Source organism: Oryctolagus cuniculus, chromosome 15 (assembly GCF_964237555.1).
Source record: "Oryctolagus cuniculus chromosome 15, mOryCun1.1, whole genome shotgun sequence".
Classification (NCBI taxonomy): Eukaryota; Metazoa; Chordata; class Mammalia; order Lagomorpha; family Leporidae; genus Oryctolagus; species Oryctolagus cuniculus.
This window is the reverse complement of record NC_091446.1, coordinates 26,297,812-26,312,496: the sequence shown is the minus strand read 5'-3', so window position 1 is coordinate 26,312,496 and position 14,685 is coordinate 26,297,812. Positions and strand designations below refer to the sequence as shown.

Sequence of the window (14,685 nt, the reverse complement as noted above, 5' to 3'; positions counted from 1 at the left end):
AAAAAAAAAAAAAAATCAATTACTCAGTCCCAGTGATCTCAATCACTGAATGGAGCCAGAGAGCCATGACAGGTCCCCTGAGTCCCAGTGGGGTCCAGGCCACCTTCCCTCCCCAGGCAGAGCGCTCCTGAGTCATGACAGCAATGGAGGCTGGTGGCAGGGGCTGCAGAGGCGGGAGAAGAGGGAAAGACTGAGGCTGGATGAGGTCGGGTGTGGCAGCTCTGTCCGGACAGGAACCACTGCAGCTCGGCCACTCCGTGGCTCTGTGGCGGTGGGAAGTGATCTGACTTCTCTGTGCAGGAGAATGCCAGCCACAAGATCAGCCAAAGGGACAAGTGTGTCTGCCACTCTCTTGCCTAGTGTGAGGTCTGGAGGCACAGGCCTGGAGCGAGTCCTTCCCCTCCCTCGCACGTCCCCTCCCCAGCCACCCAGGGTGTCCAGGCCCTGCAGTAACTCTCAACACCACATGGGTTTTCCTTCCCAGGATGCCTTGCTGGAGAACCGCCTGTGCCCCCTGGGGCTCACCCTTCCCAGGGGTTCCCCAGGCCTAAGCAGGGCTGGTATCCTGGGCACAGTGGATCGTCACCCTTAGGGACTGGAGAGCGGGTTCTAGTCCTGGGGAATACAGTTAGAGGGGAAGAGAGGTCCTGCTGAGAGGCAGTTTCCCTACAAACCTGCATAAAGGCTTTCATTGATATGCCAGGGTCAGACCACAGGGTCACTAACTGTATTGGCTTCCCCTTCTAATACCTTGTTGGTCCTGCTCCCAACACCTATACCCTATCTGTGCTCCAGGAGCCAACGGGCCCCATCCAGGACCAGCATCTTCATGGTACCTCCGCCTGCAGCCACAGGAGCCCAGGGCACTCAGCACTTTTCAAATCTACAGGCTGACCCTGAACTCAGCCGTATACCACCCAGGCGTTATCACAAACCTCCGTTCTAGACCCCAGGACTATAATAGGCTTATTTCTGGGATTTTCTACCAGGACCTGAGGGGCAGGTGAGGGAACAGCATGCAACCAAGGCACAGTTACTTCTCTTCTCTCAACTCCTCTGCTTCCTCTTTCACCTCCGCCAGCACAGGCACACGCCAGGGCTCCAAATACGTCCCAGACCCCCTTCCAGGCAGCAGCAATGGGAGCTAGAACCGAGATCCCTCTGGAAACAGCAGGTGCTCTCCACTTCCTCACCTCGGAGTATTCAGGAGAGGCCAAGGGCTGACAGAGCTGTGCCGGGGCTGCCTGCCTCCTCCTCCCTGGTGGGGTGGGGGTGAGTGCTCTGGGGTTCTGCTGCCACTTCAGCTTGGGGTGAGCCTGAGGGAATCTGCAGGTGGTCTCAGACCCCCTCACCCCCCACCTCCGCAAAGGCAGGGAGGCAGAAACAGAGCCTGACCTGGTTGGTGTTAGATGACGTAGCAGGTGATGTGGGTGCCCTTACCAGATTCCTGTCCTCAGCTGCCAGGAGTATGCCCTTGGCCATCAGGGACCACTCTGCCCAAACCCTGTCTCTGCAGGGGCAGACAATGGGTGCCTGATATGTCCCTCAGATAGGATGGCTGCAGAGACCCTGTGGGGTCAGGCTGAGGCTACACCTAGCTGAGCCCACTCCTTGGTCTTGCTTCTCCCCAACCCCTGACTGCCCTGCTGCTTCTCTCTGTGTGCTGGGAGGTTCATGAGACAGCAAGCCCTCAGCAGTCACTTGCAGACACATCCTCAGCTCAGGCCTCAGCTGTCCTTCCTGGGAGCCCCTTTGATTCAGAGGGTGGGGTGGGGACCCCGGTGCCTGGCAGCTCATCCTGGCCTAGTTTGGGGTGTGTTGAGTTGCTTTCCATTCATCTTTTTTCCTTCATGTCCAAGCCGAAGAGGATGTAGAAGCAAACAAGGCAGCTTACAGTCAGCAGGAGGAAAGCCAGGACCAGGGCCTGGGATTCCAAATGGCCAGCAATGCCTGCTCTGAAGTCCCGGAGTGCGAGTGAGCAACAGCCCAAGCACGACGCCCACAGAAGAAAGTGCAGAATGAAGCAAAGTCAGGCGAAGGGAGCCCTCCCTTAGGGTGGGCTGGGGGTCAGAGGAGCCACCCACTGTGCACTGGTCCCATTTGCATGGGGGCTGCCAGGGGTCCTGCACTTGATTTTTCCCAGCAGGTGGAGATGCTGCAGGGACAAGCGATGGTCTGTATTAACAGCTGCCATTTGTTGAGCATTTACTGGGAGACAGGCACCCTGCAAAGCGGCTTACATGAATTCCTGACTCCCCAATACAATCCTAGGAGAGGAGACTGAAGCTCAGACAGGGCCTCCGTCCCGCAGCAGCTGCTGGCGCACCATCTCCCGGGGCAGCTAACGTGGAGGGACAGCAGACGCAAGCATTACGGAGTTGGCTGCATGGCCTGGTGCGAGTCCACTGTTGCTCCCCCTCTTCGTGGAGGAACGACACAGGACCCTGCGCTGTTCTTTTGTCTTCTCGGCCCTTCCCGGGTTTGCTGCCGATCCTTCCACCTCCGTGGAAGGGCGGCTCCCCCTGCCACTTTCCCCACTTCTGCATGGGAGCTGCACACCGCCGGCCGGCTCTCTTGGGGGCTGCTCAGATGTTATCCGGATGTTCCCCCTTAGATGTTCCTGGTGCATGGTGTCTCTCTCCTCCTTTATAGTCCTCTTCCACCAATCCCAACTCTGCTACCCACATGCCGAGTACGCTGCTCTCCTCCAATCAGGAGCAGGATCAGCTCCTGCAGGTTATTGGTCGAACTGGAGGCAGCTGTGTAGAAGTTGTTTACTCCTCTCCCAGCGCCATATTGTGGGAGAGCAGATGTATAGAATAAGTCTTAATTCCAGTAACTTAGTCTAGTCCGAGTTGCTCCCCACAGTCCACTAGCCTCCCTTAAACCTCAATTTGCTGGTCAGTGAAATGGAGCAGCAGGCTCCTTGAGAGGATGCAACATGCACACGTGTGCTGTGAGGAGGAACTGGGGAGAAGGAGGGCTCACACATATTTAGCCCTCACTGGGACAGCCATGGTTCTAAGCCCCGAAGACACAGGACTTCAGTTTATCCTTCCAAGAGCCTGTGAAGTCGGTCCCATCAGCACCCCCATTTCTAGAGGAGGAAAGCCCGGATCCCCGAACACAAGAACCCGACAGAGCCAGGGCCTCTGGGGGTAGTCGAGACTGGGGCTGGACAGGTACGGTACCCCAGCTGCCCTTCACCCTGCCCGGCCATCCGCAGGAGGCCTTTGCTGGCCTCCTGGGCTCACAGTTGAGCTCCTGCTCCTGACACATGTGGTGCTGCACGACAGTAGAGGGGTCACACCTGCCGCCAAGGGCGCTCTGACTCTGCATGGGGTCTTGTCGCCCGCTGGCCCTGGGGTTCCTGGGATGAAGGGTGAGGACCTCCCCTTGACTCACTGGCCCCCAGGCCCTCGGCACAGGTGGAGCCCCCCTCACCACACCTGCTACCGAAGGACAACGAGGCACTCTGTCCCCAGAGCACTGGCTGAGGGGGAAGGGTGAGAAGAAGCCCATCCTTCTCGAGAAAGCAGGCGGCCTTCAGGCCCAAGGCCAGGGCCACCACTGCAATGAGGCATCACCCTACCAGCCTCCTGGGGCCTCTGGGATGCTTGAGGCCACAGCACCTGGCCAGACTCCCCGCTCTCGGTGGGCAGAGCATCCAGACTTGGCAGCGACATCTAAGGTTATGGCATACCTGGGAAGGGGACACTCCAAATTCCCCCAGGGGGCAATGCAAAGCTAGGCAAGGAATGAAAGTCACACCATATGAACTCCAAGGCCACAAATGGAGGAGCAATCCTCTCTGCCTGCTTCCACAAGATGGTACCAGGGGCTGAGCTCTCCTCCTCCGCCGCTGTCTAGTTCTGGTCTTTCCCAGCTGTGGGGCTTCAGGGTTCTTCTGTGCAGCGGAATGCACGCTGGCCGACTCCAGCATAAGGCTCTGAGGACAGGCAGCATTATAGCTCGTGCCTTGCCACTTTTGAGGATGGGGGCACGTGAGAAACCGCTTAGAGAGGAACCACTGCCCGAGGAAGGTGCCCCTAGGTCACAAGGAGGCGCTGACCATGGGCTAGCAATGCAGCAGGGGTGAACGAGACAGGACCCTGCTTCCTGCCAAGGTCAGCCCTGACCTCCATGGTCTGGGAGGCTGGGCTGTGGAGGACCAGGGCCTGCAGTGACCCTGGGGAAGCTCCCACAAAGAACCAGCCAGACCCGTGGGCTTGGGGAGAGACAGGGAATCCACAGAGCCAGGGAGCAGCACTGCCCACACGGGTCAGGGCAGAGGCAGGGGTGGGCCAGGAGACCTGGGTTCACACCTCAGCTCTGCCACTTTAACCTCTCCGGGCCCCAGCACTTTCATGTCTTGGGGGAAACTACAATGCACACTTTTGTAAGAAGCTGTGTATATGACCACAGAAGCCTTCTGGAAGCACAAATTTAAAACATTATAACTTGAGTAGAGATGCAGCTCAGTTATGACAAACCTGAGACGTTGTCCTCTGAATTACACAACAGAACAGACTGCTGTAAGCACGGCCCAGAATGCTGTTGTGGGTAATGGCCTTTCTGGCCAGGCAGACCCAGGTTCGAATCCTGTCTCTGCCAACTCCCAAGCTTGGTTTGTAAACTGCCCTGTGCCATTGGTGTAATGGGGGCATCTGTGTAGTGGTTACCCAGTGCCAGACCCCACCAGGTGCTCAGTGGAAGATGATCTGGGATCCAAATGGGAGTGTGGAAACCTTGGGCCTGCAGCTCCACATCCTCTCCAAGGAGAGCTCGGGCTCTCGTTGCTTTTGTTAAAGAGGTAACCAAAGACTGAGAGCCTGAGAAAGCAGGCACAAGCCACAGGCCCACAGAGACAGTCCCGGGAGGCTGGGGCAGGCTGCTCGCAGGGCGGCAGCCTCCAAGACCAGGCCTTACAAATCTCTTGGGATGCTGCCAACATGCAGAGTCCTAGGCTTGCCTGGCCTGAAATTTTTGGCTTAGTAATCACCTTCTCGACTTAAGGGATGCCTTCCTGGGTCACCCCTAGCCACTGGTTGGTGGCACCCAAAGCTTACCTGGGAGGAAGGGGATGATCCTTTGCTTGGGGTCCTTCTGGCCTCCTTCAATGGGAAACTTGTCCAGAAGCTGCATCTGAGAAGCCAGACAGATGGGGATAGGTTCAGAAGACTGGCAGAGTCTGCGGGATGGCATCCCTTCCCCCACTCCTCCACCGCTCGGAGCCTCTGCACTCACATGGATGAGTGACGCCTGAAATCCCTCATTTCACAGCCCATTAGCACACCACATGGGGCATGAGAGGAGGAGGCCAGAGCTCTCCCTGCCTCAAAGGCGGTGTGTTCAGGACCATGGGGGAGGTGTCTGGAGACACACACCCCCTCCCTGACTGCAGTGGACTGGGCTGGGCAGCAGCAGACTTCAGGCCAGGTTGCAGGTGGAGTTTCCAGAAGTTTCTTTGCATCAAGTTTCTCTGCTACTTGATCTGCATGGTGACTCCTTTAGCCACTGGCCATCCTAAATTCTCCAAGGCCAGGATGGAGGAAGAACCTGATATTTAGCCAGACCACCCCCATCCCAGAATTGTTCTGCAGAAACACACCCAGATACTGTTTTCATTAAAAACTCACTCTATCCCGTTGTACCCACTGCAGAGAGACCCCTTTCTACCCTGAGATTGCTACTGTTTTCCCGGGACAGACCTACTGGAAGAGTTTCCAGGGTTCCAGAGGAACAACTGTTTTTACTTCTGCTGTTCTGGGCTGAAATTCTGTATAAACTGGAAAAATACACAGGAGTCAGGATGGACGAGGCTAGGGCTCCCGAGTGTGTGGTTGGTTTGCCTTCCAAGCCACAGGTGGGCAGTGGAGCAGGGTGGAAAGTCGGGATTGGTCTGGCTGCCCAAGCCGTGTGATCTCGGGCAGGGCAGGGCACCCTTCAAGGTGGGGCATCAGGCTGCACTGGAAGAAGGAGGATCTGCCACTAGTGTTGGAAGTCCACCCACCCCACCACGCCTTAAACATTTATTGAGCGCCTGGTTACAGCACTGGGTGCTATTGGAACAGCAATAAGACACATCTCCACCAGCTCTTCGAAGGACACTGCGTATGTCACGTGTCCTGTGTCAGCCAGGGGAGGTGGTGCGAGGAAGAGGACGGCAGTGGGAAGGGAGCTGCGGCAAGACCAGGGATCTGGCTTTCCACAGGGTGGGAGGAGGGCCTTCCTGACAGATGCCACTTCAGCAGAGACCCACAGCGGGTGAGCGGGGAGGCTAACTTTCACTTCCCTCTGTGCCACGGAGATTTAACTCAAGCTGGCTCATGTGTTTTCAATGTCACAAGTTCATCTCTCGAAACAGCCACTGCCTGCTGCATGTAAACAGAGCATAACACTACAGAAACTGGGGATTTTTTAAGAATCCATACATTTTCAAATAAATTCTATACAAAGTAGAGTTCCTATTACCTTCTTTTTTTGAAAATATGCATATAACTGCATTCACACCCACTTGTCCATATTGCATATGGTTCTTAGTTATTAATTGATAATAGGATTAATTAGTACCCAAAAATGACTGAGAATTGACCAATATATTTAGCAGCAAGGAGGTCATTAGTAACCTTGAAAAGAGCACTTTTAGTAGAATGGGCATAAAAGAGAATAAGAGGAGGAAAAATTAAGACTGAATACAGACGGCTTTTTTTTTTTTTTGACAGGCAGAGTGGACAGTGAGAGAGAGAGACAGAGAGAAATGTCTTACTTTGCCATTGGTTCACCCTCCAATGGCCACCGTGGCCAGCGCGCTGTGGCCAGCGCACCATGCCAATCCGATGGCAGGAGCCAGGTACTTATCCTGGTCTCCCATGGGGTGCAGGGCCCAAGCACTTGGGCCATCCTCCACTGCACTCCCTGGCCACAGCAGAGAGCTGGCCTGGAAGAGGGGCAACCGGGACAGAATCTGGCATCCCGACCGGGACTAGAACCCGGGGTGCCGGCACCGCAAGATGGAGAATTAGCCTAGTGAGCCGCGGCGCCGGCCACAGACGGTTCTTTTGAAAGAAGGTTTGTTAGAAAGGGGAGCAAGTGAAATAGGGTCAAGTTGGGTGTGTATGTATGTGTGTGGATGTGTGTACATGTGTATGTGTGTGTATGTACATGTGTGTCTCTGTGTGTACGTGTATGTGTGTGATGGAAGAGATACTAGCATGACTTACATTCTGATGAAAATGATCTAATATTAGAAAAAAATGAATGTGTGAGAGAAAGGGAAATTCTTGGTGCTTTGTTCCTAACGACAGAAGAGGAGACGAGAGCCAGTTAACTGTGCTGCAGGACTAGCTTTTCCAGAAGACGGTGTAAGTGAATGCAGACGCTAGCAGAAAGCTGGACATGGAAATGAACACTGAGAATTAGAACAGACTCCCAGAAGGGGAGTTACACTTTTTTTTTTTTATTTCACAGGCAGAGACAGGGAGAGAGACAGACAGAGCTTACTCCTCGGCTGCCTGGGGGCTAGGACGGGGCCAGGTCAAAACCAGGAGCCTGGGGCCGGCGCCACGGCTCACTAGGCTAATCCTCCGCCTAGCGGCGCCGGCACACCGGGTTCTAGTCCCGGTCGGGGTGCCGGATTCTGTCCCGGTTGCCCCTCTTCCAGGCCAGCCCTCTGCTGTGGCCAGGGAGTGCAGTGGAGGATGGCCCAGGTGCTTGGGCCCTGCACCCCATGGGAGACCAGGAAAAGCACCTGGTTCCTGGCTCCTGCCATCGGATCAGCGCGGTGCGCCGGCCGCAGCGCGCCGGCCGCGGTGGCCATTGGAGGGTGAACCAACGGCAAAGGAAGACCTTTCTCTCTGTCTCTCTCTCTCACTGTCCACTCTGCCTGTCAAAGAAAGAAAGAAAGAAAAACCAGGAGCCTGGAACTCAGTCCAGATAGCCCATGTGGGTGGCATGGGCAGTGCAGCGCCGAGAGCCCCCTCCGGCAGCAAGCACTGGGGGCGGCCAGCACTGGGCTGGGCTGACTCGCCCTTCCTGGGAGAGGGGCTTCCTGGCAGTTCCAGTGTGGGGCCCCAGTTCTCCAAGCCCCATCATTGTCACCATTCCTGACTCGGAATCTTCCCTTAAGAAGAGACGAGGCCACGAACCTGTGTAGGAGCTCTGAGGGACCAGGTGGGCTCAGAAGTCCACTGCAGTGAGATCTTAGCAGGCCTTCTGTTGGTTGCTGGGTACCCAGTCAGCCAGTGTCATGGAGACATAGTAAGTGTGGCTCTTTCTTTTCTTTTTTCTTTTTTTTTTTTTTTTTACAGGCAGAGTGGACAGTGAGAGAGAGAGAGAGAGAGAGACAAAGGTCTTCCTTTGCCGTTGGTTCACCCTCCAATGGCTGCCACAGCCAGCGCACCACGCTGAACCGATGGCAGGAGCCAGGTACTTCTCCTGGTCTCCCATGGGGTGCAGGGCCCAAGCACCTGGGCCATCCTCCACTGCACTCCCTGGCCACAGCAGAGGGCTGGCCTGGAAGAGGGGCAACCGGGACAGAATCCGGCGCCCCGACCGGGACTAGAACCCGGTGTGCCGGCGCCGCTAGGCGGAGGATTAGCCTAGTGAGCCCCGGCGCCGGCTGTGGCTCTTCTTAATCGCTCACCCCTTGTGTCCTGAAATGTACTTCCCCACTCCCTTCGGCTCTCTGATGACCTTACAGGGACACCTACTCCAGGCAGCCGTCCTCGACCACCCCAGCGGAAGATCACGCCTCCTCTCTCCAAATCCCAGCAGCACTCCTGGTCTCAATTGATTCCAGTACTTCACAGCCTTTCGTGATTTCCTGTTCGTACAGGTTCATCTCCTTGCCCAAGAGAAAACACCCTTCCCCACTGAATGGTTTTGGCACTCTTGTTGAGCCAATTCAACATAAAGATATAAAAACAATAGATTTGGAAAGAATCAGACAGCACTTCTCAAACAATTATTAGTAAAAAAAATTTTTCCCCACCCAGTAAAAAAAATTTTTTTAGGGGAAAAGTGGAGTTCAACATCAAACCTTAATACAAAGTTTTGGGAACACAGAAAGCCTATCGTTCCAGAACAATTTGTAGAAAACACTGTCTTTTTCACTTTGAATTACATTAAGTTATAGCTTCAAATAGTTCATGGAAAATTTGGATTCTCTTTAAATTCAATTTTTCCATGAACTTTCTAAAACTCCCTGATATCCAGGAGTTAACGTATTACACACACACACACACACACACATACGTGGGGAAATGGAATTGAAAGATTGACTGATGTGGTGAACTACATTGTTGATTTTGAAGTGCTGAACCTGGTTGCAATTTCCAACATAAACCCTACTCGGTTACGATGATTCTTTTTGCTGGATTTGATTTGCTAGTATTTTGCCTAGGAATTTTGTATCCATGTTCAGGATGAACAGTATTCTGATGTTTTCTTTCCTCATAACGTCTTTACCAGGCTTTGATATCAGAACTCACTCTCTGACGGCGTGGGTGGGGAAGCCCGCCTTTCCCACGGGTTCAGGTGTGAGCGGCAGGGACTGCAGGGACGCTCCGGCACAGCTCTCTGCGTGTGGAATCTTTGTAGGAAACTATCTGAAGCGCACGCTCCGGCACAGCTGTCTGCGTGTGGAATCTTCTTTGTAGGAAACTATCTGATGCGGAATTCAATTTCTTTAATAGATATAGAGGAACTTAATATTTTTCTATGTCTTTTCAAGTCAGATTTGGAAAACTGAGTTTTTAAAGGAGTTTTCCATACCAAACTTACTGAATTTATGGGCAGAAAACTGTTACTAGCATTCCCTTATTATCATTCTGATGTCTGTGGGACCTGATGCGGTATCTCCTATTTCATTCTTGATCTAATTTGTCCTTTCTCTCTCCACTGGTTATTCTTAGTAGGAATTTATCAACTTTATTAGTGTTTTCAAATAGTTTTTTTTTTTTTTGACAGGCAGAGTTAGACAGTGAGAGACAGAGAGAAAGGTCTTCCTTCCATTGGTTCACTCCCCAAATGGCCGCTACAGCCTGTGTGCTGCGCCAATCCAAAGCCAGAAGCCAGGTGCTTCTTCCTGGTCTCCCATGTGGGTGCAGGGCCCAAGCACTTGAGCCATCCTCCACTGCCTTCCTGGGCCACAGCAGAGAGCTGGACTAGAAGAGGAGCAACCAGGACAGAATCCAGTGCCCCAACCAGGACTAGAACCCAGGGTACTGGCGCTGCAGGCAGAGGATTAGCCTAGTGAGCCACGGCGCTGGCCATTCAAATACTCAGTTTTTAAAAAAGATATATTTATTTGAAGGGCAGAGTTACAGAGAGAGAGAGAGATGGAGGAAGAGAGGGAGAGACTGAGTCGGGGGAGGTCTTTCATCCACTGGTTCATTCCTCAAATGGCTGCAATAGCCAGGGTTGGGTCAGGCCAAAGCCAGGAATGCCAGGAGCCTCATCTGGGTCTCTTACATGGGTACAGGGGCCCAAAGACTTGGGCCATCTTTTGCTGCTTTCTCAGGTGCAATAACAGGGAGCTGGATTGGAAGCAGAACAGCTGGGTCTTGAGCCAGCACCTATATGGGATGCCGGCACTGTGGGCAGCGGCTTCGCTGGGTAAGCCACAACACCTACCCCCTAAAATACTCACTGCTTAAATTGCATTAAGTCTCTTCATTGTTTTATGCCTTTTACTCCATTTATTTTTATTCTTAGATGTATTATGTCTTTCCTTCTTCTTAATTTAGCCTTAATTGTTCTTATTTTCTTAAAATAGAAGTTTAAATGATTGATTTTAAACTCCTTCAAATTTAAGTACATAATGATAAAATATTTGTATTGTTCTCTCTAGTGGTATCTTAGCAAATTTGGTATGTTGTGTTTTCATTAAGTTCCACATGTTGTAAAATTTACTTTGTGATTTCTTCACTGAACTCACAAACACAAGAAACTTAAACAACTCCAGAAGCAGAGACACAAAGAAAGTCGTACCAAGGCACATCATAAGCAGACTACTCAAAATCAGCAATGAAGAGAAAAGTCTTGGGACTAGCGTCACGGTGTAGCAGGGTACGTTGCCACCTGCAGCGCTGGCACCACATATGAGCACCATTTGAGCCCTGGCTGCTCCACTTCCGATCCAGCTCCCTGCTAATGTGCCTGGAAAAGCAGCAGCAGATGGCTCTAGTATTTGGGTTCCTGCATCCATGTGGGAGACATGGATAGAGTTCCAGACTCCTGGCTTAGGCTTGGCCTAGCCCCGGCAATTGTGCAGCACCATTTAAGGAGTGAACCAGCAGATGTAAAATAAATCTCTCTCTCTCTTTCAAGTAAATAAATAAATCTTTAAAAAGAAAAAAAGAGAACATATTAAAAGTAGCCCTAAGAAAAAACATATTACATACGGAGAAACGAAGATAATGACAACAGATTTCATGTTGAAATAATGCAAACAAGAGAACATTGAGGTAGTGTTTTTAAAGTACTGAAATTAAAAAATTAAAAAACTTAGTATTTTATGCCCAGGAGAAACATCTTCTTTAAGACATGTTCGATCATACAAAAGCTGGAAGAACGCATCACCAGCAGATCCCACATTACGAGAAATGTTTCTTGATCTGTAAGTTGATAATTTTCATGCAATTTAGGAAATTCTCAGCAAGTTTCTCTTAACATATCGTTTCCTGCCCTATTCTCACGCTCTCCTCTTTCTGGGATGATTATTATTACACGTAGGTTAGGAGACTTCATATTGCACTATATGTCTCGAGGACCCTGCTTATTTTTTTTCACTCCTTTTTTCTCTGTTAGAGTGGATAATTTCCAGTGATCTGTAGTCAAGTCAAATGACTCTTCTGCCGCTTCCAAATTGCTGGTAAGCTTACACAGCAGAATTTTTTTTAGAGATTTATTTATTTATTCAAAAGTCAGAGTTACACAGAGAGAGGAGAGGCAGAGAGAGAGAGAGAGAGAGAGAGAGAGAGAGAGAGAGAGATCATCCATCTGCTGGTCCACTCCCCAATTGGCCACAATGGCTGGAGCTGAGCTGATCAGAAACCAGGAGCCAGGAGCGTCTCCCACATGGGCACAGGGCCCAAGGACTTGGGCCATCTTCCACTGCTTTCCCCGGGCCATAGCAGAGAACTGGATTAGAAGTGGAGCAGCTGGGATTCGAACCGGCACCCACATGGGATGCCGGCACTGCAGGCGGCAGCTTTACCCACTATGCCACAGTGCTGGTCTCCACAGCAGAATTTTAATTTCATTGCTTTTAAGTTCCAAATTTTCCATTCAGTTTTTTTTTTTTTTTTTTAGATTTATTTATTTATTTGAAAGAGCTACACATAGAAAGAAGGAGCAGCAGAGAGAGAGAGAGAGAGGTCTTCCATCCGCTGGCTCACTCCCCAATTGGCTGCAACGGCTGGAGCTGTGCCAATCCAAAGCCAGGAGCCAGGAGCCTCCCCCAGGTCTCCCACACAGGTGCAGGGGCCCAAGGACTTGGGCCATTTCTACTGCTTTCCCAGGCCACTGCAGAGAGCTGGATCGGAAGCATAGCAGCCGGGACTTGAACCGGTGCCTGTATGGGATGCCAGTACTGCAAGTGGCAGCTTCACCCGCTACACCACAGCACCAGCCCTTCAGTTGTTTTTTATAATTTCCATTTCTCTACTATCTGTTCACTCATTAAAAGCCTATTTTCCTTTAATTCTTTTAAACATATTTTCCTTTAGTTCTTTTTAACTGGTTTAGAGTATTTCAATATCTGATTATCTTCTGGCCAATTTCAGTGACTGTATTTTCATTCCAGTGGGTCACTTACTCTTATTTCTTTGGCTACCGAGTGATTTCTTATTGTAAACTGGTCATTGTGGACACTACGTTGTACAGACCCTGGATTCTGTTGTCCTTCTGTGCAAAGTAGTGATTTTTGTTCTGATAACTGTAGTACAGTTACTGGCTAATCATCTAAAATTGGAACAGGCATGGTTTTGTGTGTTCTTGGGGTGGATTGACAGGAAGCCCTGCAACTTGACAGGATGTGGCACGCAGATTCTGCCTCCTCCGTGGGTACTGTTAGGGCTTATTTCTAGGCTTTATTAGGATGAATTTACCGTGGGCCTTACTTTCGAGTGTTACTGAGATCCTTGTTCCTAAAATGTAGCCCTTCTGTTGGCTTAACAGGATGCCCAGAGTGTTAATGAGGTATTCACAAAAGACTCTCCCTGTTGGCTGAGCTAGGCTTCCAAAATCCCCCAGCACTTTATGGTTTTGTTCTGTCAGTATTTCTGGTAATCCTCTTGCAATCTTGTCCTGTGTACTTACAGCCCTGCCCTTGACCAAGAACTTGTGAGGAATCCCCCACAGCCGTCCAGAGCACCAGCTATGCACAGCTCCTTCCTCTTGGGCGCCTTGCCCTGGGTTCCAAGTGCTTACGTTGCCCCACAGTCCAGTAGGACCGGCATGCTCTGCCAGGATCCCAGCTCCCTGCAGCTCAGCAGGAAAACTGTCCCCGGAGAGCTGGGCTCTTGTGAGTTTCACTTCTCTCCAGGACTGCACTTTCGTGTTTTTTGTTCAGTGCCTGCAAACATGCGCCTCTTGTATTGCGTCTGGTTTTCTCCCTTCTTATGGTGAGAGGGCTGTTTTAGCACCAGTACTTCCATCACAGCTGGAACTGGATGTTTTGTTGAGGTTCACAAATGGCCACAAGACTTCCAGATGGAAGCAGTGGGATTTGGCAGGCTGTCAGGGGCAGGAAGAACAGCTTAGGAGACCTGTAGGGTTCTGACCACTGTTTGGTTTCATATTAGGAAAGCTCAGTTACAAACTAAGTGCAGCTAGGTCCTGAACACCCAAGAATAAACAAACAGAAGACATGGTTATGTTGTCTCTTAGGACCAAGCAGCCAATTAATTTATCACCTAATTTGGGAGACATCTGAGAGTGATAGTGAGTGCTGGTTAGCAATGACATCAGGATAGCAGGTGTAAAACAGGACTCTCAGGAGTGTTCTAACTAAGTGGGTTATGTTGATTCTCCATGGATTCCCATCTCCAAGACAGGATCTGGAGCACATAAGCACCCTCAGTAAATGTGTGATGGTGAAAATAACGTACACTGGGAACTTATTCGTGTTAGGTCCTGTGCGAATCATTTTTACATGGCTTATCTAACTACTCAGATCAACCCTTTGAAGTGATGCTATTATTACTCTATGTTCCAGAGAAGAAACAGAAACAAGAGGTTAAATGAGTTGCTCCAATCAGTAAGGTGCAGAGCTAGGATTCAATGTCAGGAAATCTGGTTCCAGACCCTGGTCTCTTGATTACGACAGATAAGTGGATACATTCAATGGAAGAAACAAACAATTCCGAAATTCCACCATCAGCGTTACATTTCAAGGCGGAGAAATTGCACTACAAGATCTACTAATGTAATTAATAACTAACAAATAAAGCTTTAAAAAATTGTGTGATCAGTTTCATATAAAGTATTTGATAAAATTTAACATCAACTTATGATTTTTAAAAAAGAAATAAGCAAACTTTCTCAAAATATATATAAAAATATACACCTACCCAAAATAATGCTCAGTGATAAAACACTGGAACCTACCAAGGATGCTGTCAACTCTCACTTTTTCTATTTGCTGTTGCACTAATAGTTCTTGCCAAAGGATTAACACAC

General features: G+C 50.7%; 1 protein-coding gene across 3 annotated transcripts in view; it reads right to left on the bottom strand.

Moving 5' to 3' along the window:
* The window catches only part of SH3PXD2A (SH3 and PX domains 2A), a 232,798-nt gene that overhangs the window by 137,179 nt on the left and 80,934 nt on the right, over positions 1 to 14,685 (bottom strand). For all 3 annotated transcript variants that reach the window (XM_002718709.5, XM_002718708.5, XM_008270470.4), the window contains exon 3: positions 5,070 to 5,145. In XM_002718709.5, the coding sequence (XP_002718755.2) occupies positions 5,070 to 5,145 (76 nt within the window). The remainder of the gene's footprint in view (positions 1 to 5,069; positions 5,146 to 14,685) is intronic.